This window comes from Patagioenas fasciata, chromosome 1 (genome assembly GCF_037038585.1).
Source record: "Patagioenas fasciata isolate bPatFas1 chromosome 1, bPatFas1.hap1, whole genome shotgun sequence".
Lineage (NCBI taxonomy): Eukaryota > Metazoa > Chordata > Aves > Columbiformes > Columbidae > Patagioenas > Patagioenas fasciata.
The window spans coordinates 108,463,295-108,487,443 of NC_092520.1; the positions used below are offsets into that span (position 1 = coordinate 108,463,295).

The 24,149-nt window shown below is 39.3% G+C and overlaps 1 protein-coding gene across 7 annotated transcripts in view; it reads left to right on the forward strand.

The window, feature by feature from the left end:
- Positions 1 to 7,934: 7,934 nt before the first annotated feature.
- The window catches only part of ADGRG2 (adhesion G protein-coupled receptor G2), a 54,413-nt gene continuing 38,198 nt past the window's right edge, over positions 7,935 to 24,149 (forward strand). Inside the window, exons 1-2 of one of the 7 annotated variants that reach the window (XM_071812530.1) lie at positions 7,935 to 8,152; positions 20,978 to 21,096. In XM_071812530.1, the coding sequence (XP_071668631.1) occupies positions 8,121 to 8,152; positions 20,978 to 21,096 (151 nt within the window). In that variant the 5' untranslated portion in view covers positions 7,935 to 8,120. Of the gene's footprint in view, positions 8,153 to 8,189; positions 8,269 to 8,619; positions 8,748 to 20,977; positions 21,097 to 24,149 lie in introns of those variants that run through there. The other 6 variants (XM_071812528.1, XM_071812551.1, XM_065857970.2 and 3 more) reach the window with 6 other exon arrangements.

A 24,149-nucleotide genomic window follows, 5' to 3' on the forward strand; every position in this document is an offset into this window, starting at 1 on the left:
TCCTATTTGTAATATGTACAGGTATATGACTGCTTGCTTCAAGGAGAATTTTGCTCAGAGTTTAAAGATGCTGTGAAAGACATGGAAAGCATTCCTCCAAGTGTAAAAGATACAAAAGTAAAGATGGGTATGCTCAGTAAAATGCCCATTTGATTTCCATACAATAATTAACATGTGGATTAAATTCAACATTAAAGTGAGTTCTATTTATGCAAAGCTGAATTTAGGGCAGTACAATCCTGTGTTTTCCATGGCATTCAGCTGAGCACCAAAATAGGGTGGGTAGGAAGAGAAAACATAGCAGTGAACTGGAGATATAAAACGTGGTTAAGAAAATAATATATTAAGTAATGTAGAGAAGCAATAGGAGTAAATAAGGCTTCAGGAATAGAAAAACATTAATAGAAAAGATACAGTGGTCTAGAATCAGGCTGACAGTTTTCTTTAAAAGGTTTTACTCCTTTAAGCTCCATGGAGCTTCAGCTTGTTTATCCCAATGGAGGCTTTCATTTAGCTAAATACATACAATATCTGAAAAACAGGGCAATTAGCAAATAAGTCTGGAAAAAGAAAAGTCAAGACCAAAAATAATTGTCAAAGGATTCAATACAGAAAAGCTCTACAGCCAGAAAGTTGTAATTCTTTAAATTAAAAAAGGTCCTTTCCCCCCCCATGACACAAAGTGTAACAGTTTATAGCATAAAAATATTTTTGTATTCAGTTCAGTCATTCCAGATGGAAAAAAAAAAAAAAAATCAAGTTCTGCAAAAGATCTGGAAATTTTAAGAAGACATTGCAAACTATTAGAGGAGACAGGCACATAACGGTAGAAGAAAACATTAATTTCCTGGCACTTGAGGCTTTATGTGCTTCTTTTTTTATCTCAATCATCCAGTATTATAGGTTGTTTAATATTTAATGTTGCAAATTATTTGACCTAGGTAGAAACAAGAAGTGGATTTTCTGCACAAAGCATTCAGAATGTTAGTCAAGTTACAACTAATGGCAGTGCTGAGGTTTATTAAAACTCCTGTGGTTCACTTAGCCGAAGAGCTTTCTGGCACCACCAAGAATGACATATTGGCATCACTGTTAACATTTTAAAAGATTAACTAAAAAGATATTCTGTACACAACTGGTGTGTACAGAAAAAGTCTGAAATACTATCTCTGGTCTACAGATGAACAATGAAATTGCTGTCTACCATTTTATTTTCCTTTTCCATCAAACATGCCACTAGCGATTTCAGTTAATCCCAGATGAAGATAACTAGACACATCTTATGTTATGGTGTAGTATCTGCTTCCAACCAGATATAAGGATTGTTGAAACGTAGCTGACCTGTAGTAGGTTGTCTAGCTGCACATAGCCTCTTCCAGAAGCTCTCACTTGAACAGCACTTGAAATTGCAGCCTTCACCTCAGAAATCACCCTGAAGTCTACATATGCTGAACTCTTTGGAAATCTAGAAGTCTCCTTTGCCTTAACCCTCCTAAAGACCAACAGTATTGACAGCTGGGTTTGTGGTTTCTGTATGTATATACAGGGTGTTTCAAAAATATGAACCCAGTTTCAAAGATGTAGTGATTTCAAATTGGGTCCATCTTTTTGAAACACCCTGTACTCCTGCATCATAGACAGAGCCATGGAGGAAGGACTCTTCTGAGCTGAAAATTTGTCATACTCTGGTTTTCCTCCCAAATGTGCTACTATGATTAAAAAGAAACTTTGTGAAACAGCTTTATGTTGGTGTAAAATGAAAGGCAACATGGATTAGTTGACCTTTTATGAATGATTTTATTTCTTTTCAAACCAGTAAAAGACTGAAAAAAATGATGGGGTTGAAAAAATAATATAGCCAGTGGCATTAAAATTGTAGAAGTTGGAACTTCAGCAGAAAGATCTTCCAGAAGTACTGCAACAGTTTGCTAAGGTCTCTCGCCACTCCCTGATTTCAGTCACTTGCTGTAAAGTGTGGACAGAGTTCAACACTGCAAAATATGGGAATTAATTACAAGGTTAAACTGGAGGAAAGAAATCTCCCCTCCTTTGATGCATCAAAAGCATGTTGCCTTTCTTGCTGATCCTCAAAACATGCTGGAATCTCACATTTTACTCTGTGCGACACCATCTACCTCTTATTTTATGGTTGAGATGAACATACTTTGTTTAAAAGGCACAGCAGAGCCAAGAACAGAGTTAGACAGGACAACTATGAACTCAAGTTTTCCTCTCAAGAAAAGAAGAAAAAAGTGTTGTCAGGGAGGAAAGGACTTGGCATGAAAGCTAAAATCCTTTCCCTAGTGTGTGAAAGATACACATTGCAGACCATACATTGGAAAAGTGTGCCCTGGTAAAAAAAAGATCCTCCTCTGTTGCTTTACAAGTTATATAGAGCTGAGAATCAACAGGGGCATAGTAACCTCCTTGAGTTTGTTTTAACAGTTCACGCTATGATCAAGATCTTACTACACAAGAGCATTTAATGTGGAATCACTAGAGTTAGTGTAAACTTTCGGAGGTTAACACAGCTTTTTTGTAAATTAAGATTTTTTTTTTAAAAGCAAAAATATGAAATGTTCCCAGAATGGGAATTTGCCTGCCAAGATCCACACAGACTCATTTTTTATGAACAAGTTACAACTCCATTAAAATGTTTGTTTAATGGAAAGACAAGTGTTGGTATAATTTAAAGAGAGTGAGTGCCATAAATTGAGAATTGAAAAGTTTTATAATTCTTTCCAGGTGTTCTCTTCAGAACTGCTTTCCTTGGCAACTCCTCTTTGTATTTTCTCATAATATTAATTAGGACCTTGGTCTGGGTTTTGGGTACATGAGCCTCTCGTCACCTTCAAGTTTTTACAATTTGAGGATCATTGTCCTTTTCTTGGCCAAAAATGTATTTTTATATTGAGAGAAAGCAGTGTGTTGGCAGTTCTTCTCACAGTGTCAGAGACTGGCTGAGGCTGGAGGGCACCTCTGGAGATCGTCTGGTCCAACCTCCTGCTCAGAGCAGGGGCTGCTGCAGCGGGTTGCTCAGGACTGTATCCAGACAGCTTTTGAGTATCTCCAAGGGAGGAGACTCCACAACCTCTCTGGGCACCCTGGTCCAATGTTTGATCACCCTCACCATAAAAAAGTTTTTTCATATGTTTAAATCAAAGTTCTTGCATTTCAGTTTGTGCTCCATTTCCTTTTAATTCAACAGGTAATAATGAAGGCTCTTAACTTCACAAAATGAAGTATTGTATGAAAACGTATGCAGAGGGTGAACCATTGAAGGGCTGACCACCCAAGAGAGAAGAATGTTCATCCTGCTGCTACATATAACCACTCATTCTTTGTATAATTATCATGAAATTTTGCTAAACAAACCAGAGATTTCTCTTTTCTTTTGGCCTGGCCTAACAAATTGCCCCCCATCCCATTTTGGAATGTAAATGCAAAAGGGACACTGAGCTGGAATGCACCATTGTGTGTCTGTAAGCAAGAGGACCTGCAACATGGAATTCAGCAGGGTCAAATAACCTGTTGAGCGTAAATATCACTTGTCATCAGCACACAACTCTTCAAACATGTTTTTTTAAAAGAACTGGTGAAATACATGTTTCTTTAGTGACTTCAGGCTTAGAAGTTAACCACAGAGAGATAGTTATTATTATAATTAATAATAATAATATCATTTGGACCTTCAGTAGAGAAGATATTACATGTTTCTTTGGCTTAGCACATATTTCTTTTGTTTTATGAAGAAACTGCAACAGTCAAAAGAAAATCTTACCCTGGGCGTTGTACTTAGTGTTTGACAACACGTGTAAAATCACAGCTGGATAGACTAAACCTCCTTATTTAATGATTACATATCTAAGAGATTTCTTTTACATATTGGTTCAGTTGACATTCAGCAAACACTGTGTTCATGGTATCCACACCTATATGCTACTTTCTGACAAAAGAATATTAACAAGTAGTTATCCTATTATAATGTTAGATAGGTATATCTGCTCCAAGGACTCTCTTGTAAGATATGGATTTGTTGGTCAGGCACAAATTTTGAACAGAGGTAGACTCTTTTTCACAAACGGAGCTCTCAACTTTGTGCTAAATATGTGCAGTTTTAAGATTAGACTTAAGATCCTCCTCCCTTGATATGTTTAACTCCCTTCAGCATCACAGCTAGTCCATATAATTTCCTTATCCTAAAATTGCTCACCCATTGTTTACATCTTTGTAATGCTGAATGCAGAAAATAGACTGAAAGACTCATATATGATTTTATTTAATCTTCAATGTTACCATCAGTTAAAAAAAAAACACCTGAGCTACTTTTGACCTAATAATCTGTCATTTACATGACTTATAACAAGTATATGAGATTATAGAACATGAATGATTGCAGGGGGGGACACAGACAGACTATATTAATATATTAAATAAAGAAGTATAACCATTTAAACTGTTTCTTTGTACCTCCAGTCAGTTTCTGGTGCTCACAGAAACATCTAATGTGGCAAAGAAGAGGACAAAACCCCACAAAATCCAAAGCCATTGAGATTATCACAACGCCTTTTTGCTTTGTTTTTAAATTGAGTAGCTTAGACATAAATGGTGCTACCTTAACATGATTCATTGAAGCAATCATCCCCCTAACTTTATGCTTACTCCTTTTTAAAAGAATAATCTACTTAAACTCTCTGGGATTGACCATATACAGATCCCAGGGCAAAGCAACCTCCTATCCTGCACACTAGTATAAGGAAAGGAGTAGGGAGAAGCAAGCACAGGATGTCTGTCCTGTCGAGCATCCTACCTTCAGAGCATGAATGAAAAGGCAAACAGATCTCACCTCTTCCACCACTTCTTCCGTTTCCTTTCACTTATCAATCACTTGTGTTTTTTCCTACTGAGACATGGATTACATCATTAGAACAAGTCTCATTTGGATACATAAATTATAAACATGAAATGAATGTTGCAATATGTCACAGTAATGTCTTATCTCCCTAGGAAACACAGATACACACACACATAAATAAAGAGAGAAAGAGTTTAAAGAAAAAAATAATAATTCCAAACCAATTAGAAAGTATAACATGAAGTTCTGGTAAAGGGGAAATTAATGTGAATTTAGGTACTGCCTTTGTTGGAGTCACTGTTGGGGTTTCTATGTTCAACCTTGTTGAACATAGGTGAAAATAAAACGCTTGAATTGTCAAACCCTTGAAATCCAGTCATCTCTAGTAGGAGGGTGCACGGCACAATTTATATCAACACCAGATTATGGTATCCATTTTCAAGTTAGTCACCTTTTGATCAGCAAATTTCTAGAGAGTCTTCCAGCTCCAGGAACTATTAGCTTTATTCGAGATGTTGTTAATATGATCATCTTGCCTTAGGAGAGAAGATTTGCCCCTTCTCTCCATTCTCTTAAACCTGCATATGTCACCTGCCATTCCTACTAAACCAGTGCTCAGTATTGCACAACCACACAATAAAGGAGGTATTGAGCAATCTGAATTAAGGCAACCTTTTTTGGTTTTTGGGTGGTTTTTTTTTTGCATTTTCTCAAAAACATGAGAAAACTAATGGGGCTGAAAAGTTCTTTATCATTCAGTTATCCATGCTTGTTGTTCAGACCTGCTATAATCTACGTTTTGTTGGTAAGTGCATATGAGTTTGCCTTTGGCTTGCATGTGACACTGGCCAGATCCAGTGTAGTCCTGGAACTATATAGCTGGTGTACTGGTGTACTGGTATTTGAGCGAATATGCATAGATTTCAGGGACATCTCCAGCTAAGCACAGCTATAAAAATACATTTTGGGAATTAAGCTCTTTACTTAGCCCTGCCTTGTAGGTCATTACCAATCAGTTCTGTTTAGTTTCTCTGCATGATACTGGATACTACCCAGTTGTATGTAATAGACAGTTTAAATAAACAATTACAAGTTTAAATAAACAATTACAGATATAAATTGAGTGGTTTCCTTTTGTAAATTACACATAATAAGTTAACTTGGCCTGAGTGGAAAGGGAATTGGAATTTTGAGGTAATTGCCTACATTTCAGTGCTTGAAAATTCTGACACTGGCTGATTTTTATCGAAAATAATGTGCCATTTGTCACAGGTGCCAAATGGACAGGGGCAGACTTCCATTTATCTGTATGCTGGTAACTATTCACACAAGAAGCAACACAGTAAGCTTAATAACCCTGCACTGTCAATGTGTAACACGCCCAGTGGTAAGTTGGCCTTCAGTTTCCAGCCTTATTCAAAGTTTCAGCCTTTCTGCTGAGACATCGCTAAGCCACATTAATAAAGCACACTGTGGATGTGTCAAAAGAGCACTGACATAGAACCACTGGGCAAGTCTTTTCATAGACAAACAATATTCTCATATATCCCACCCTTAGCATTAGCTTCAGGACAATTTTTCTCTTCTTCCTTATTGACCTCAGACATCCTGATCAACATGAAGGAGACGTAATTCTCTCAGGTGGTATAAGGTAGGAAGAGAACACTATTTGTGGTACTTAAACATTTGAGGAAGTTGAAGATAAGCAAGGCAGAGAAAGATAAATGCCTCCTGTTTTTTCCTGTGTGAGGAACTGCAAAAACACTGGCTTTATGTTTCACTGCATGCTGACTCCAAAGCATCCAAAGACACCATCAATCTAAGCAAAACGAAACAAGGCTCTTCATCTAACCCCAGCTCTTCTTTACAAGTACTTTTCTATGAAATCCTGCTCATCACATGGACTCATCATACTCTGCATCCCCAGGAACACCTGCTGTCTGTGGAATTTATGGAATTTATCCCTGTCTCATCTTCAGTAACACTGAGAAGAGTTGTTGCCTAAGGTTCCAACCTTTCCCCCAGGATGTGCAGTGTGAACTGCTTTGCCCAGCTGTGCCCTGGAGCCACTCAGCTGTGCCTAGTGACCGAAGCTCCAGCCCACACCGAGAGAGCAGTTCCTAAACATTACAGTACACTAAGCAATTAACAAACAAACAAATGAGAGGTCATTGAAAATGCTGCATTTTCAGAATTCACTTTATTCCAAGCGATTAAAAAGAGGGAAGAGGAGCGCCACAGCTGCAGCTTACTGCTGTCCTTCTGATGGCTAAGCAAAGTTCATTTACACTGTCAATAATGTGAACTGACTGAAGGAATGAATCTGAAACAAAATCGAATGAAGGCTGCTAATTTCGAAAAACTACATTCACATTAGGGCTTAATGTAGTTTTAAGTCTGTTCTAAAAGTGAAGTAAGCTATACAAGAAAAAAAGTGTTGTTTTAGCACTGAATGTGTTTTCCACCAAGGACTTTAAAACCGTTTAATCGGAGTGGTAATTCCTCCCCCAGAGTTCGCTGTATCCAACTACTGCTTCACAGAATCACAGACTCACCGAATAGTAGGGGTTGGAAGGGACCTCAAAAGATCATCTAGTCCAATCCCCCTGCCAGAGCAGGAACACCTAGATGAGGTTACACAGGAATGTGTCCAGACGGGTTTTGAATGTCTCCAGGGAAGGAGACTCCACAACCCCCCCAGGCAGCCTGTTCCAGTGTTCTATTACCCTCACTGAGAAGAAGTTTCATTTCAAATTTAAGTGGAACCTCTTATGTTCCAGTTTGAACCCATTACCCCTTGTTTTATCATTGGTTGTCACCAAGAAGAGCCTGGCTCCATCCTCATGACACTCATCCTTTATGTATTTATAAACATTAATGAGGATTAGTAAGCATTAATGAGGCAGCACGCTTACTGCCTTTAAACCCTTCGACCTGCCCCCAGCCAGCCGAACGCCTCAGGAGCTGCCCCGCCAGGCTCCCGCTCCCCACAGCAGCCGGGGACGACGCCCGCACCCGTGGGGCCGCCGGCCGGGGAGGCGCCCGCAGCCGCCGCCGGGCCCGCCTTGCAAAGGGGACCAGGGGCGCCTCCCAGGCGGCCCCGCCGGCCGCCGCAGCGCTGGGTTCCCTCTCAGCTTCTCTCAGCACCTCCCTCGCCTGCCTCCGCCCCCCGAGCGTGTCCAGCGGCTGCTCCAGCTGCGGGGACCGGCCGCCTCGTCTCTGCTCCCAGTGCCGAGCGGGCAGTGCGGCGGGGCGGCGGCGCAGGATGGGACGGGACGGGCGGTCTCCCGGGGCCAGGTGAGCGGCTGCGGGGCTCGCGGGGCGTGGGCGGCCGGAGACGGCGGGCTCTCCAGGGCATGGGGGACCGGCAACACGGCGGGCTGCGTAGGTTGGAGTCGCCCTGACGGGCTGAGGTGAGCGACGCTCCGGGGCTAGGCGGCAGAGGTGCGCGGCTCTCTGCGGGTGGGCTTTCCCGCTCACCGTCCTTGGAGGGACGGCCGGGTGAGGGCAGAAGGGTCCAGGGGGAAGCTGCCTGCGAAGCTGGCGGTGGCGGGCGGAGGAGGGCAAGTCGTGGAGCTTCGCTCCACGCAGCCAAGTCCTGCGGCTCCCCCTTAGTCACGTTCCCCTCGGTGATCCCTCCCCTGAGTGGCACTTACGGGTTTCGCCTGGTCGAGGGAAGCACAGTCTGAGTGGCCTGAGGGGAGATCCCGCCTGCGGGCACAAGGCGTGCCATGGGGCCGGGGTGGGGGCCGCGCGCTGCCGGGGCCGTTGGTGGCCGTTGGTGACCGTTGGGACTCGCGGGCGGGCCGGTGCGGGGTGTGAGGCCACGATCAGAGGCTGCAGAGGGCACGTTTCAGAGTTTGTCTTGAAGGGGGACTGCTCTTCTTACCAGGTACATTCCGCAGTAGTGCTAGTAGAAAGGTTTCCTTCTGGTTTCCAGCCTTATTTTAAGCGTTTAATCAGTGATGATGGAAAAGCAGTAACATATTTAAGTCGGTTTAAAAGTGAATGGTTTTGTTTGATGCATCAGTAGGGTCTGAATGTTTTCTACGATGAAGAGCAAGGGAAGTGTCCCGTTGGGTCTGCATTTCTAGGCTGGGCCAGGTTTTGCTCTCGCACACGTTTTCTGTGGGAATGGGTGCTGAGAATATATTAACATCAAAAGTTTTTGCTGCTTGTTTCTCGTACATTCTGCAAGGTAACCGGTGTCACTGAAAGTAAAATGTCTTCAGAGTCACCTGTTGTGCACAATAATTACTTGGAGGGTTTTTTTGGTCTGTGTTTTTGTTTGTTTGTTTGTTTTGTTTTGTTTTTTGTTTGTTTGTTTTTGTTTGTTTAAGTTTTTTTAAAAAAATTTACTTTTCCCTTTTCACTGGCTAAGTGAAGAAATATCAGTGCACTGGAAGCTTTCTTTCCTCGCTGCATTTGTTTTTGCTTTGCAAATACATGAGTTTCGTCATTCACAGGTAGAATTTATAACAGTTCTGAACTCTGTTGCAAAAGCAACTGTGTGATTGTCTTGCATTGATTTATGCAGAAATGCTGAAGCAACGTTTGTAAACTAATTCACTATCTTTCTAAAGGCGTGCCTATCCAGCAAATTTAACGTGTGGTTGTACAAGCCCGGGCTGGTTTTGGCTTACATGAAATCAGTTATAGTAGTGCTGAGTGCATGGTAGAATGAGCTTCAGTGTGAGCCAAAATAAAGTTTACAACCTCAGGCGTGCAGATCTGAGTGTTATTTGGTCCCAAAGCAAACTATGTGGCTATTTAGCTCTGTCACTTGTGCTGAAAAGCTAAAGCTGGTATTGTGTGCCTCTGCTCAAAATACATTTCCTCCTTTTGGTTGCGTAGGCTAACAGCATGCATCCTCATTAGAAAAGAGCTGCGCAAGTTGAGATTCCTGTTCTTAAGCTTTAAGCTTATGGCTATACCCCTTTCTTCCTAGGATGGAAGGTACACTCTATGACTGTGTGTATGGGGGAAACAAGCAGGACTTGGTCTTCTACCAGCTGACCAGAAATGTGTTTGTTGAATTAAACTAAAGAACAGAAAACATGTCCTTTGCTTAGAAGGGTCTCCAAGTACTTGTCTTGACTGAGTAAGCACACTTATAATTTATTGATAAAGACAGTCTCTAAAGTGAAATGCTTTGAAAGAAGATTCAGGGAAGAAATTGTGCATAAACAAAGTTTGCTCAGGTATGAATTGGAACCACAAAATTTTCTGCTTACACTGCAAGCTAGTATCATCTTCTTTCTGCTGTAGCAGTCAGAAACCAAGTAAACTAATGTTATTAGTATCTTTATTAATATTACTTTAGTATCTTAAGGTAATTCTATAGATCAGATGGAGTTTGTGAGTACATACTTCCATATTTAATGTTAAACCTCTATTTCTTATACATCAACAGAACTTGGCTCAAATTAGAGCCAGCTGGAGAGAGATAAAGGACTAAATTCTCAGTCTCAAGTTAATTGCTCAACTTATACGGTTTTTGTGCTGTGAATGCTTTAGTCAGGTCTTTCACCAATAGCTGTACAGTGTTGGCAGAAGGAGAAAGTTTTGGATTTCATGAGAGAATAACTTGTTGAATTTGGACAATTTTAAGTTCTTGCTATGTAAAATGATCAGTGACCTTGGCAAACACAATGTACCTTTAAAGCTGATCACTACACTTGACTTTGGAATTTTATGTTTTCGGTGGAATAGCGGGTTATTGGAAGGCAATAATCAGGGTAGCTCATGCAATTAGTCTCGTTGCCTTCAACAGAAGTATTGGCATGAATAAGGCATGCTATTTGGCCTGAAACGTTAGCTTTCTGATAAATAATAAGTTTAGTAGTATTGTTATATCTAGGTTCAAGTAAAAACTTTACTCTTTTTTCAGATGCACAAATTTAGAGAATATTAATTTGTTGCAGGACACTGGTAGGTGCTACTCAGCTTGTGAAGAAGAAAGGAGCAGAGTCAATAATTTCATTTTTCTTAGGTAGATAATCATGATTATGAGGGTCTTGTTCTTCCAGTCAGTGTAATTATAATATGGAAAGGATCTATATTTGCTCTATGAAAAGATAGTCATGTGTAACTATATGATACTTAATAGGACTCAATTATTTGGGAATCTTGCATTCCTTTTGTGCCAAAATATCTTTGAAATTTATGGTTGTTCAGAGTGAACAAAGGATCCTTTGTAGTTGACATTAAGTCAAAGACAAAAGAAAAAAAAAAAGAATCTCATACTCCTCCCTGCATGACTCAGATGCATTTGTCTCCAGCTGTGAGCTGGACATGTATACCACAGGTGCTCAACCTACGAGTGTTACTTCCATCAGCTTCAGGACAGTTTTATTTTAGGTAATACGTAGTGGAACTGACACAAGATTTTAGTAGTGTATTTGGCAGCTAAAGTCCCAACCTCAGCATTTTCTGGTTTTGTTTTATTGATGAGCGGTGTAGCTCAGAAATGTAATTATGGTTTGACAAAACCTCTGCTTTTCAGCTAGTACCTTATTAAAACATTGATTTTGTTCTTCTGTTCTAGGTCCTCTTCTGCTGGCCACTGAAATAGTGTTTTTAACATTTCAGAGAAAAACTGTAGTTTGTAGCATGATTGACTTATTTGCTTTAAAAGAAAAGAGCTTCTTCAAATACATGGCAGATAAAACTAACACTAGAGGCAATGTAGGCCCACTGATGAATGAGGTGGGTGCCCTGGTGACAGAAGATACAGAGAGGACAGAGTTACTGAATGCCACCTTTGTCTCTGTCTACTCTGCCAGAGGCTGTTCTGGGGAACCCCGTACCCCTGAGGCCCCAGAAGAAGTCAAGACAATGGAGGAGTTTGCCTTGGTTGATGAGGACTGGATTAGGGAGCAATTAAGCAATCTGGACATCCATAAATCCATGGGTCCTGATGAGATGCACCCACGGGTGCTGAGTGAGCTGGCTGAAGTCATTGCTAGGCCACTCTCCATCATCTTTGCTAAGTCATGGGGAACAGGAGAGGTACCTGAGGACTGGAGGAAAACAAATGTCACTCCAGTCTTCAAAAAGGGCAAGAAGGAGGACCTGGGTAACTATAGACCGGTCAGCCTTACTTCTGTCTCTGAAAAAGTGATGGAACAACTTATCCTTGGTGCTATCTCAAGGTATATCAAGGATAAAAGGGTCATTAGGGGCAGTCAGCATGACTTCACCAAGGGGAAGTTGTGCTTAACCAACCTCATAGCCTTTTATGAGGATATAACCAGCTGGATAGATGATGGCAAAGCAGTGGATGTGGTCTACCTTAATTTCAGTAAAGCATTTGACACAGTCTCCCACAGCATCCCCGCTGCTAAACTGAGGAAGTGTGGTCTGGATGATCAGGTAGTGAGGTGAACTGCAAACTGGCTGAAGGAAAGAAGCCAGAGAGTCGTGGTCAATGGGGCAGAATCTAGTTGGAGGCCTGTATCTAGCGGAGTGCCTCAAGGGTCAGTGCTGGGACCAGTATTATTCAATATATTCATCAACTACTTGGATGAGGGAATAGAGTGCCCTGTCAGCAAGTTTGCTGATGACACCAAGCTGGGAGGAGTGGCTGATACACCAGACTGCTGTGCTGCCATCCAGCAGGACCTGGACAGGCTGGAGAGTTGGGAGGCGAAAAATTTAATGAAATATAACAAGAGCAAGTGTAGAGTCTTGCATCTGGGCAGGAACAACCCCAGGTCCCAGTATAAGTTGGGGAACAACCTAATAGGGAGCAGTGTAGGGGAAAGGGACCTGGGGGTCCTGGTGGACAGCAGGATGCCCAAGAAGGCCAGTGGCATCCTGGTGTGGATTAGAAGGGGTGTGGTGAGTAGGTCGAGGGAGGTTCTCTTCTCTGGGCCCCTCAGTTCTAGAAGGACAGGGAACTGCTGGAGAGAGTCCAACACAGGGCAACAAAGGTGATTAAGGGAGTGGAGCATCTCCCTTATGAGGAAAGGCTGAGGGAGCTGGGTCTCTTTAGCTTGGAGGAAACTGAGGGATGATCTCATTAATGTTTATAAATATGTAAAGTGTGAGCGTCATGATGATGGAGCCAGGCTCTTCTTGGTGACAACCAATGATAGGACAAGGGGCAGTGGGCACAAACTGGAACACAAGAGGTTCCACTTAAATATGAGAGGAAACTTCTTTGTGGTGAGGTTGACGGGGCACTGGAACAGGCCACCGAGGGAGGTTGTGGAGTCTCCTTCTCTGGAGACATTCAAAACCCGCCTGGACACATTGCTGTGTAGCCTCATCTAGGTGTTCCTGCTCTGGCAGGGGGATGGGACTAGATGACGTTTTGAGGTCCCTTCCAATCCCTAACATTCTGTGATTCTGTGGTTCTGTGATTCTGTGAAAACTGTAGAATGTCAGTTGCGCTAGATGAGACAATGTATAGAAAAGAAATAGCCTATGAAGTTCTCCAGTCTACTAAAAATACTTTTTCACATTATCTCTGCTTTCTGAAATTTGCATGTGTACCTCAGGTGATGCCTTGCTTACCAAAAAAAGAACAACCACTCGCAAATTAAGCACTCTGCATGTTCTCATTTATGGTGCTTCTTAAAGGAATTGTCAAAGAATGAAGACCAAAGAGATCCAGTAGTAGGTTTGCCAGAAGCCGTGGTGTTTGACAAGATATAACACATTTACAAATGGTAAAACTAGCAAGAGAATGAATAATGTGAGTATGCTGATTATGGAAACATTATTGTGCACACGTAACAAAAACCAACATCTTTTTACTGACGTTTTTAGTGGTTTAAATATTCTCTTAAAAATCCATTTTATATTCCTTAGACCAAAAATTACTTTGGCTCTCTGCCTGGATTTATTAGACATCTGGGCATGCCTGATTGTGAGTGCTGCCAAATTCCACATTGAATTTCTGAGTTCCCATCCAGACTTTGAATATCTCTGTTTCCTTTGCACCCAGTTAATTATGGACATGAGCTGACTGAATGGGTTTCTGATAGTACTTGTCACTTCATGTTTTGAAGTCTGGGGGACTTTGTCCCATCATTACTTATTCATAACAGAGTCCAAGTATTCATGTAACTTTAATTAAAAAATACCTTCCTTTTTTCCACCCTTATCTATGTTTCAGCAAGTCGGCACTGTGGTTAGGGTGGTTTACTTGTAAGCGGGCTAATCACTTTTTTTTATAGAGGTGTTGATGGTGAAAGAAGCCATGTCAAGTGTAGCTGTACAAAGTACGTTTTCTGAGCTGATGCATTTATGTGGGCTGCACACAGAAGTTGTGGTGGTTTAAATAAATTATTCTGAAGTTGCTTGGAAATCATTTACTTTCTTGTGTGGTAACTTTCAAATATTTAAGAATGATTGCTGTTGACTAATTTGTTTCAGTTGTATTAGTCTAATGTAGGTTCTAGTTGGAACTCTACCTCCCCTTCTTTCCCTAGCAACTAGTCATGGGGCTTGTCCCGGTAGTGGTACCGTCTCTTTTCCCCCGCCCTCCATAGACTTATATTGTACCAGAGGAGCAGTGCTAAAAGAGACCCAGAATGCGGTTCTGACATAGTCCTGTTTCGTAGAATGTATTAATAGAGGACCCCTAAATATTTACCCCATGGGAAGACTGAGGTGCCAAAGTGACTATTTCGTTAGGCTGTATAGCGATGCCATATTCCTAATCAGAGTTGGAGTGGAGACCAGGAAGATGTTTGCTTCAGTGCATACATCTTTCAAAACTGTTGAGCTTTATTTCTTTGCTACAAAGTATTAATTTTGGTCATTGGGCTGTTGATTAAAACAGTCTGAGAGACTGTTTAAAAGAAAAAAAAAAAAACACAAACCAGAACAACAAGAACAACAACAAAAAAAAAAACACAAAACCAAACCAAAACAAAAACAAACCAAAACAAAAAACCCAACACACAAAATGTCTCCACCAAGTATTGTGCTTCGTAGCTTCCAGAGAAATTTTAACAGCTCCAAGTGCAAGATCCAAGAGATCTGTTAAGTCCATAAAGCGAAGCTTAGGATGAAATCATAATATAATTTCTTTTTTTAGGGTGCTGCTTTTCAAGCCAAGAGAGCATGGAAAGGAGAGTGTAAACTGAGCAAAAACAACTGGTTTCCCTCCCCCCGCTTACAGTAAGATGAAATAAACTTTCAGGTCTCATTTTTGAGAAGCAGCAAAATTTAAAGCATGAGCTGAACAGTCTTCTTTCTGGCTCTCACTTGATTCTTTACAGCCTGCTTACATTGTTCACTGGTTGGAATATTTCAGCTTTAGAAAAGTCTTTGTCCTTCCCTCTTTCTCTCTGCATCAAATTCAAGTCCTGTTACCGAATATTAAGATTTTGCAAAACTTTGTCTTCTTTGCTATGCTTGTATCTTTGTACACACTTCCTCATCCTTTTTGCATGGCTCAAGGTGCATGTCTAGCATTCCTTTGATCTTTTTCTATGTGCCAACTGAAATGTAGTCTTTGTTGTACTTTCAGTCTTCTACTCTGCAGAACGCTTCTTTTGTTATTTCACCCCATGAATTTATTTACCTCTGTACTCTGAAGTATACAGGTCTCTTGGATCTTGCACTTGGTAAAAATGGAAATATAAAAACCTGCCTGTAGTTGAAGTAACCAGATTTGTGTAGAACTTTTGTAAGAGCTAGAAAGAGGTCTCTTGCTCCTCTCCTAGGTGATTGTTGGATATAAGAAAACATTGCCAAACTGGATAAGAGGGAAGAAAAACTTGTTTGAAATTGTTACCTGTTCCATTTTTGCACTATATACAATGACACAAGTTACTGTAAGAGGAAATTCAGTACCAAAAGTACTTTTTGGCTCTGAGATCTGTAATGGAGAGCTATCCAATAGCATATTACACTAGTTAATTCACTTATACAAACCTTAATGATTGAGCTTACATTTTTACATGAATCTAAGGAGAGATCTAGGGGTTGAACTGAGGGTAGACATTGACTTATAAGCTTGGTATTTGTAAAATAAAATTAAAAAAACCTTTTCTTATACCACTATCCTCAGAAGTTGAAAGACTAGACAAAATAATGCATTTCTTGGAGAGTACTTTCTCCTGTTTATTTCTCTTAAGAACTGAACCAATGAGCTGTGAGTTTTCCAGAAGACTGGTGTTTAACAGTGGTTTGTTGCTCTCTGTAAGCCAAGTTATTAAAAAGTAAAATATTTAATGTCTTTGAAAACAGTAAAGATTTGTGTCATGAGGATAAATTTGAGAGGTCCTGGAACTGGCTCCACACATTACCACTGCAGTCTTAGAAAATGCTGGTGTTCTACATAAAGCGACTATGTGTAGAACACAGTATGCCTGTTTTTACAGCCTTCAATAAAAAGTGGAGAAAATATTGAAAACCAAGCTATTATCAGACAGTAATAATCCTATTACTGTCTTCTGGAAAAATACATTAAAATATCCCATGGAACAACATTTTAAAATCAATGGTGCTAACTTCTGCTGTTAAGTCAGTGGATGCTGTATGTGCCAAAATTCACAGTGACATAAGACTTTCCAGTGTAAGCGTCCTCCCTATTACATCTAACTTGCTTCAGCCAAAATTTAAAAATAACACAAAAACTTTAATACATTTTGGTTCCAGTCTGGAAAATATAAGGGGTTGATGGAAGAAGTCTGCAGCATCAAGAAGTTCACATACTTGAGCTGTAAGATGTTTCTCTTGCTCACTTCTGCCTTTTATCAGCTGTTGTAGATTTGAATACTGCAGACTGTCACAAAACAGGGGCTATCTACAGAAGTAGGCAGAGTGGGCCCCAAAGACTGTGAGTGGAATAAATGTGACTTGAACAGAACACATTGAAGTGCAACAGTAGACAGCATGGTTAGAAATAAATGAGTGATTGCCTTGGGTCATGATTTCCAACCGAAGTTTCTGTTATGAACAGTTTATACATTGGCAGTGAGAACCTGCTCTGGTTAAAACTTGGCATAAAAAAATGAATAGTTTATTAAATTTTAGAGACTGTCAATAGATATATTCAACAGGATCTGTAAAATTTGAATGTATTTTTCAAAAGGTGATTTAGTGAAGTATAATACAGCACAAACCATCTCTTTTCATTTTTGCACTTTTCTTTGGCTTTAAGCCTACTGAAAGTATATCTGCTATAATACAAGGCAAGTAGTGGCTTAAGGTAAGCCCCTATATCTCTTCATATGTCACCTGTGGGTGCACACTTGGAAAACAGCCCAGGTTTCTCACACTGCACTTTGAATGGAGCTGCATCATGTGGTCCTCTGTGAGGCTTGTTGCAGTGGCATGGACACCATGCCGTCTGCCTTTCAGTTGTGTTTGTAACACAAGCCCAGTTTCCTGGGGCACCTCAAAATCACTGTGGATACTTGTGAGTATCTGCCTAAAGGACATTTATAAGTCAACTTCAAACAATGTTTCTCATCTTTCAGAGGTACAGAGCTGAGTACAGCAGAGTAAACATGTAAACATGGTAAAAGCCTTACAAGCCTTGGTTTTAACAGTTTTCTTTGCCTACTCTTTTTGTTGTGGTTGACTTAGTGACCTTCACCCTTTCTTCTGCTGGTCCTTCTGCAGCAGGCTCGCTCTCCAGTATTTGTCTTGGTAAACCTGTTAGGTTTCAGCAACTTCTGCAGAAACTCTGTGCTCTTTAGGCAAGTAAAACTCACATTGTGTTGGAGGACAATTCCATCAGAAATCTAGTAAAATAGCATGACATAGCCTAGTTAATACTAATGATAAGAATACAGACTCCCCTTTATACTGTCTTCCCGTCTTCATTTCCAGTAACCTCTTTAATTTCTAGAGAAAGTTGTATTAATGCAGAACTGCAAGGCGCATAACAACATGCAAACCAAATGTTTAATTTTTTGAAGTATGTTTAATCAGTTTTAGGAAAAGTTCTATCAATTCTAGTTTAACTTTCGAGTTAATGTATGGTGGGATTGGTTGTGAAACCTCGGTACCAATGCTGCAACATTGTCACTGGTCAAAATAGAGCACTCTTCATGGAGAACGAACAAGAGGGAACAGATTTGTGCCTAAGCCCTTACTTTCTGTTTTCTGAATTTCCATTTTATCTACCGAACACAAAGTAATTGATTACATTCTCTTCTACTTCAGACAGTTAGCTCTTTGTGCATAAAAGTGACGTAATTCTTATTTGAGAATAGTAAGTGAGAAAGATAGCTAGTTACATCTTTACCTGTGATCTGTGCATAGAATTCTCACCCACACTTGGGTGACTCAGTAGTTGTGCCCAGTAGCAGTTTACTTGATTAGATTTGCCTGATTTACAAGTGAAAATTTTTTATCCTCCTGCAAAAACTGCGCAGATTCATGCTCGGCTCTCTAAGTCATGCCGTATCCATCTATTATAATGAACAATACAAGTGTTTATTTGAACAAATGAACAAAATTAATAACAAATGAAAAAAAATCGCCTATACCTAATTCTGTAATGTCCGCAACTATATATTTACAATTATATTACTTTTCACGATCATAATTAAGAGTAGAGTTTTAGAATTCCAATACAAAGAAGGGTTTAAATAAGTTTAAGAAAATGTTTTGGAATGTATCATATGATCTTTTTGAGATAGATATTGTGAAATAATATTGTACTTTTTTTTTTTTAATCTAAATCTATCAAAGCCAGCAGCATCTTTTTCTTTTCTAGTGTCTAAACAGCATTGTTGGAAAAAGAAAGAAATACTAATGTTATTTTCCTAACTCTTTTAATTGTACTTTTTATCCATACATTGCAACTAATCTTCAGCTAGCATAAATGTTCTAAGTCTTGCAAAAAGTCAACTGAGCTGTGGCCATATCAGGATTTTGCTTGATACATTCACTCCCTTTCCTGCTATCTGGATTTTATTGCTTTCCATCAGACCATTAACTTGCATTCATAGCTTTGAATAGATTTGGAGTTCTTGATGTGACTATATTCTGTCAACAAGAAACTGTGTCTCTGTCCCCATTTGTCTTTGCCAGGCCTATCTCAGGAAGTGAGAATAATGTAAAAAAACCTGAAGGGGATAAAAAAGTACTGAAAGTATTTATTACAGTCTTTCTTTTAAACACTGGGCAAATAAATATTAGCAAAGCTCATTCTGTAAGGCTTGAGTTAGAGGAATGTCTGTTCGTACTCTTCAGGGCTACATAGCACTCAGGCAGAGCTGGAGTCACAACCAGGAATTTCTTGGCTCCTGCCCACAAATTTGAACTCTTAGAATGCAATTGTTGCTTCTGGTGGATAGGGCACTAATGTAAGCTGAAGACAGGTTTGGACATGTTTCTTGTAAATCTCTAGAAAGCTAGTCCACCTTTGACATTTTTTTTTGCTATTTTTACTTGCTTTTATTGGTCTGTTCCTACATAGGATTCTGTGTATTAGCTATGTCCATTGTTTTAGCATACTATTTATTTTCCTCTCAGCTTTAGTAAGCTTGATTTTTGTATTCCTTTCATCAATAGGTTTTCTTTCTGCTCATTAACATTTGCAGCACCCATGCAGATGCCAGTCATGATGTTGCCTCAATTTGACTGTTATTTCCTTAGTGTATTTGAATTTTAAGCACAGTATCCAAAATCTGCAAAGTGGAAGCAGTATGTGTCATCATCCAGATTGGTTTGCTTCAATGCAAGCAGTATGATCTTATTTTTGGACTAGAAATATCACATATTGTGTAATTGCCCACATGCCCACCGGCTGGCAACAATGTTGCAGTGCTCTAATTTTTAAAAAGCCTTTGCTTTATGTAATCTACGTTATGTTATCATATGTGTGTAGTTTATGTGCATGTACATTTAATCAGTTTCCAAAATGTCAAATATCTAGCAACTTCACTCTTTGGCAGTGTATTCCTCTACCACTTCTCTTGGAGAGTTCAGCCCATAGTAATGATTTTATGCTGATAAACATTTACATTAATGTGAGTGCTTGCAAAAAATACATTTTAGTCCAAACCTTAACAGGAATTTACAGCTCCTGAAAGAAATCACAATTTACCGTGCTTGGAAATAAGGGAACATAAGCATGTACAAAAATATAGTGAAGTTTGCAAGCAGTAGGAGTGCTAACCAACATACACATACGTCAAACTTGTGATGGCAAAGTTAAATTTCTGATGTCATGCATAATGGTCTGGTCTGCCATAAAGCTGCTACATTAAACATAAACAATATATAAAGTTTACTGCTTGTTTCAAGAATCAATTATAGAACCACTTGTAACTACGTGTCCCTAAAAGTTTTTATTTAGGAAATACTGCATGCAAAAAGCACATTTCACTTAATGTTTCTTTCGACATGCAAAATATTCCGATGTACCTTTATTGAAAAGACCTCTTTTAAAAAGTGTATAATTTCATAGAACATTATGTCTTACAGTGGGAGGCATGTTCTTTTGTCTACTGCCATGTCTTGTTGCTCACATTAGGCAACCATCACTAGGAATAAATGTGGACAAACCAGGTTTTGACCCTACTTTTCAGGAATTTGCTGCCCACAGTGAATTGTGGCATTTCTCATTTTTTTTGCAGTAGCTTCCTGCCTTGAGTATGAGATGAGGATTCAGAATCACGCTCTTGCTTCTTTCTTAGGAGTTCGGTGTTGCTATTAAAAATGTCAGGTGGTGGAAGCTGTGGGTAGGAGACTGAAGAGATGCTTTCTATACACTTACTGAGATTAACAAAGCTTTTGGATAAGCTCTCCAAGCTTGCTTTCTAGCCGTTTTGCTTGGGGGCTCTATTGGTGTGGGGTTTTTTTGTTGTTTGTTGCTTTGCTTGCTTTTTTAAAGCCTTATTTGTGCAAGGACTCATGGCCATGCTCTGATGCATTTGTGAATCTTTGGAGAACTAAATCTTGAGTGGTTTTGTTTGTTTGTTTGTTCCTCCCTCCTCCCTCCCCCCCCAAACAGTTCTTTCTTTCTTAGTGACTTGGCAAGATTCCACAGAGTGTTTCTTCATTTCTGTACCATATACACCCAATAGTATAACAGGGTTGAAAAGATTTATGCTTTTGGGTTGGAAGCATAATCTGTCATGCTATCTGCACAGCTGCATGTTTTCTAGTCACTGAGGTTTATTTATTTATTTTTTATTCTAGAATGGTTGTCTGGGGAAAACAGCACTGCTGTGTTGGCAGAATACAGGATATTTTCTTGAGATTCAGGGTTGTTCTGGCAGTCCTTTTACTTCATTTGTTCCTGGCTACAGCAGGCAAAGGTAAGACAATTTTTTCCTGATTTATCTAGTGTTGGTATTCCAAATAAATAGAACTTTCGAATATACTCAGAACGGGCAAGTTTCTGCCCTCTTGAAATCAAGAGGAAAACCTGCCATTAACAAGAAATGGAACAGTTGGTGCTTAGCAGTTTAGATATACAAACGCTCTGTTTACAGTATTTGTTTTCAGAGAAAGTCATCAATAGTAACTTCTTTTTTGGCTATGGATGAGGAGAGGATGTAAACACAGTTATGTGTTACTTTCTTGCTAATTTTTTGAACTGGAAGTGTTACTGTTTTCAGAGCATGTCCTTAAATCTTTTACACTGCTCTTACACAAACACCACAAGATCGTTTGAGCCTGAATCTACCTTGTGCACATATGAGCATAGAACATCTGCATTGCTCTTGGTCGTGGATCCAAATATGGTTAGGAAAAAGGTAGTAAGGTCCAAAATGTGTAACAGAAGTTATGTATTTGAATTTGACAGTCTGTGTGCTCTTTATATAACCAAATGAAGAATAAATTCATAAGGTTCTTGTACAAATTGGGTAACTGACATGACAATGCTGTTTTATGAGGTACAGTAGAATCAGAAATTTGTGGTTTATTCATGGCTGTTCTGTAAGTGGCAGATACAAATCTGTCACTACTCTGGACCTCAATAGATACAGATAACAGTGTTTGTCTTTCATAAAACTTCTTTATATCCACATTGTGTAATACATTTATCATGGTAGCAATGTGCATGGAATATGAAAAAGTTAGAAGTGTTTTCTGCCATATACTGAATGGCTATTTTTAGAAACTGCTTCTTACGTCATGGTGTGTTTTTTTACTCTAATAGGTCAAAGTTTATTGCAGTTCAAATGTACCTTGTAAGTATGCCTGCTTAATGACATTGTACTAGCAATTAAATTTCTCAGATTTACAGACTAGACTAGTTCTGATTCCAATTCTCCAGACGTAATAATTTTCATAAAATGAAGCTTTTATTGAGACAGAATTTGAGATTCAGCTGATAAAATTGTTACTAAGATGGTCAGGTTTTAACCTTATGTACTTTGAGTAATAAAAAGGACAGTGCTGCTCTGAAGATGGGTAGATGTTCTACAACAATTTTTCCAGGGAAAATTCAACTACCTCTGGAGTTCTGATGCAGGAAGCAAAGAGGGATTTTGTCTTTCAACTACATATCATTTGCAAGTGTCAGTAGTCCTTCAAGAAAAGCTAAACTGATGCAAGGTTTTATTTATGGCTCCACCCTATTTTTTTGTTTGTTTATTTTTAGACTGTTAGCACTGTCAGCAACATCCCTACTCAGTTCTCTCCTTGTCTAAGGAGCCAAAGTACATTTGTGTTCTCCTGTAAATATAAGGAGGGAAGAACTGCCTGTGTTTTTCCAGTGTCTAGAACACCCAGATATCCAAATACAACTATGAAGGAGAAGGAGGGATGAAATTAATTTTGAGGAAACAGTTCTTAGCTTCAGGTTTCCCTAAACATGTAGAAAGTTTAGAGTTTTAAAGTTTTTTTAGAGAACAGTTATGGTCTCTAGGTGGAATACGTAAAGAAACAAGATTCTTATGATGTCATCTTAATGGACCATAACAAGCCAAATTATGTTACAGGTGGCAAGCACTGGCAGAGAAATTAATAACTCTTGTTACTGGTTAAAAGCCAGTTTGCGCAGACATATAAATTTGTGGCTATTTTTATTCAAGAATATACTCAACTGTATTAATGCTCAACTATAGTGATACAGTAGTTATTAGTAATGTAAGGAAAATAACACTTGTGCTTCTATACTGAGAGGATCTGCTTCTGTATGTCTACTTATAGTTGGCTATCTCTCGTAAAGACATCAATTACTGCTATCTGAAAATGTTTTAAAAAAGAGAGATGACATTTTTGGTTTATGTTTTCATTACCTTGTCATTCTTAGAAAGTTTATTTTAAATGTTTGGAAGTATGCATATGCATTTCGGGATTTGTTTTAGGGCTTAAGAGAACACACTTATGAAGTGCCTGCTCTTAGTTTTAGTGAGGGTAACAACCCCAGCTCTTGCATCTAAAAGAGAAAAATATATTAAGAAGGAACAATTTGCGTTTCTGAAAGAGATTAAGTGCTTGAATACAGCAACTAACATTGAAAAGTCAGGTCACAATCACTATTGCCTGGAATTTACTTGACTCCAAATTTTTTTTGCTTATTTTTCTTATTCTGGAGATGTTTTGAGCCTTCTTTCTGCTATGCTACCTTTTCTGTACTGTGGTGGCAAAGTCATTGCTAGGTTTCTGAACATGATTTGTACTGTCCGGACCCAAAAGAACTACTTATAAACCCAGAATGCCATTGTCAGAGCACAACCAGTTCTAGCTCCTTGGTTCCATGGTCAAGGGTGGGCTACAGCCCACAAGTATCATTACTAAAGAAAATAAGCAATGATTAACAGAACTTCCAAAAGCTTTAAAGTAATGTCATCTCCTACTTACGTTACATCCACCCACATATCAAACAGACTTAGCTAGGATCATGTTGATAATTAATTTCTAACTAATTTAACACTGTACTGTATGTGTTCCACTTGAACAGTGAAGTGCATTTTCTGACTATGGTTATGATTTCCTTTGTGCTTTTTCAGCATTGTTTGAGTACACAAACCATAGAAAATTTTCCAAGCCTTTCTTCTCACAATTCAGATAGTATTGATATCTTTTATTGATATCTATTCTCTTAACTTTGATGCCCCTTTTTGGTTTGGGGCACTTTTTTTTTTAACTATTTAGATCAATGTGGGCCAGATTTTTCAGTTTCCAGAAGGGTAGACCTCTCTAAGTAAACTCTTTTGTTAGTTTAAATTAATTTGTCAGGCCTTCCATACTGATCAACAGCAGTCTTTTTGAATGACACAAAGCAGACTAGGAGAATCATCATCAGAATTCATCTCATTTTGCATCATTTGTCTTGGTTACCTGCCTTAAGACTGTTTTCACCTGCAAGTTTATATCCGCTCTGGTTCCCTTGACAACTTCTCTCCTAAAGAATGCA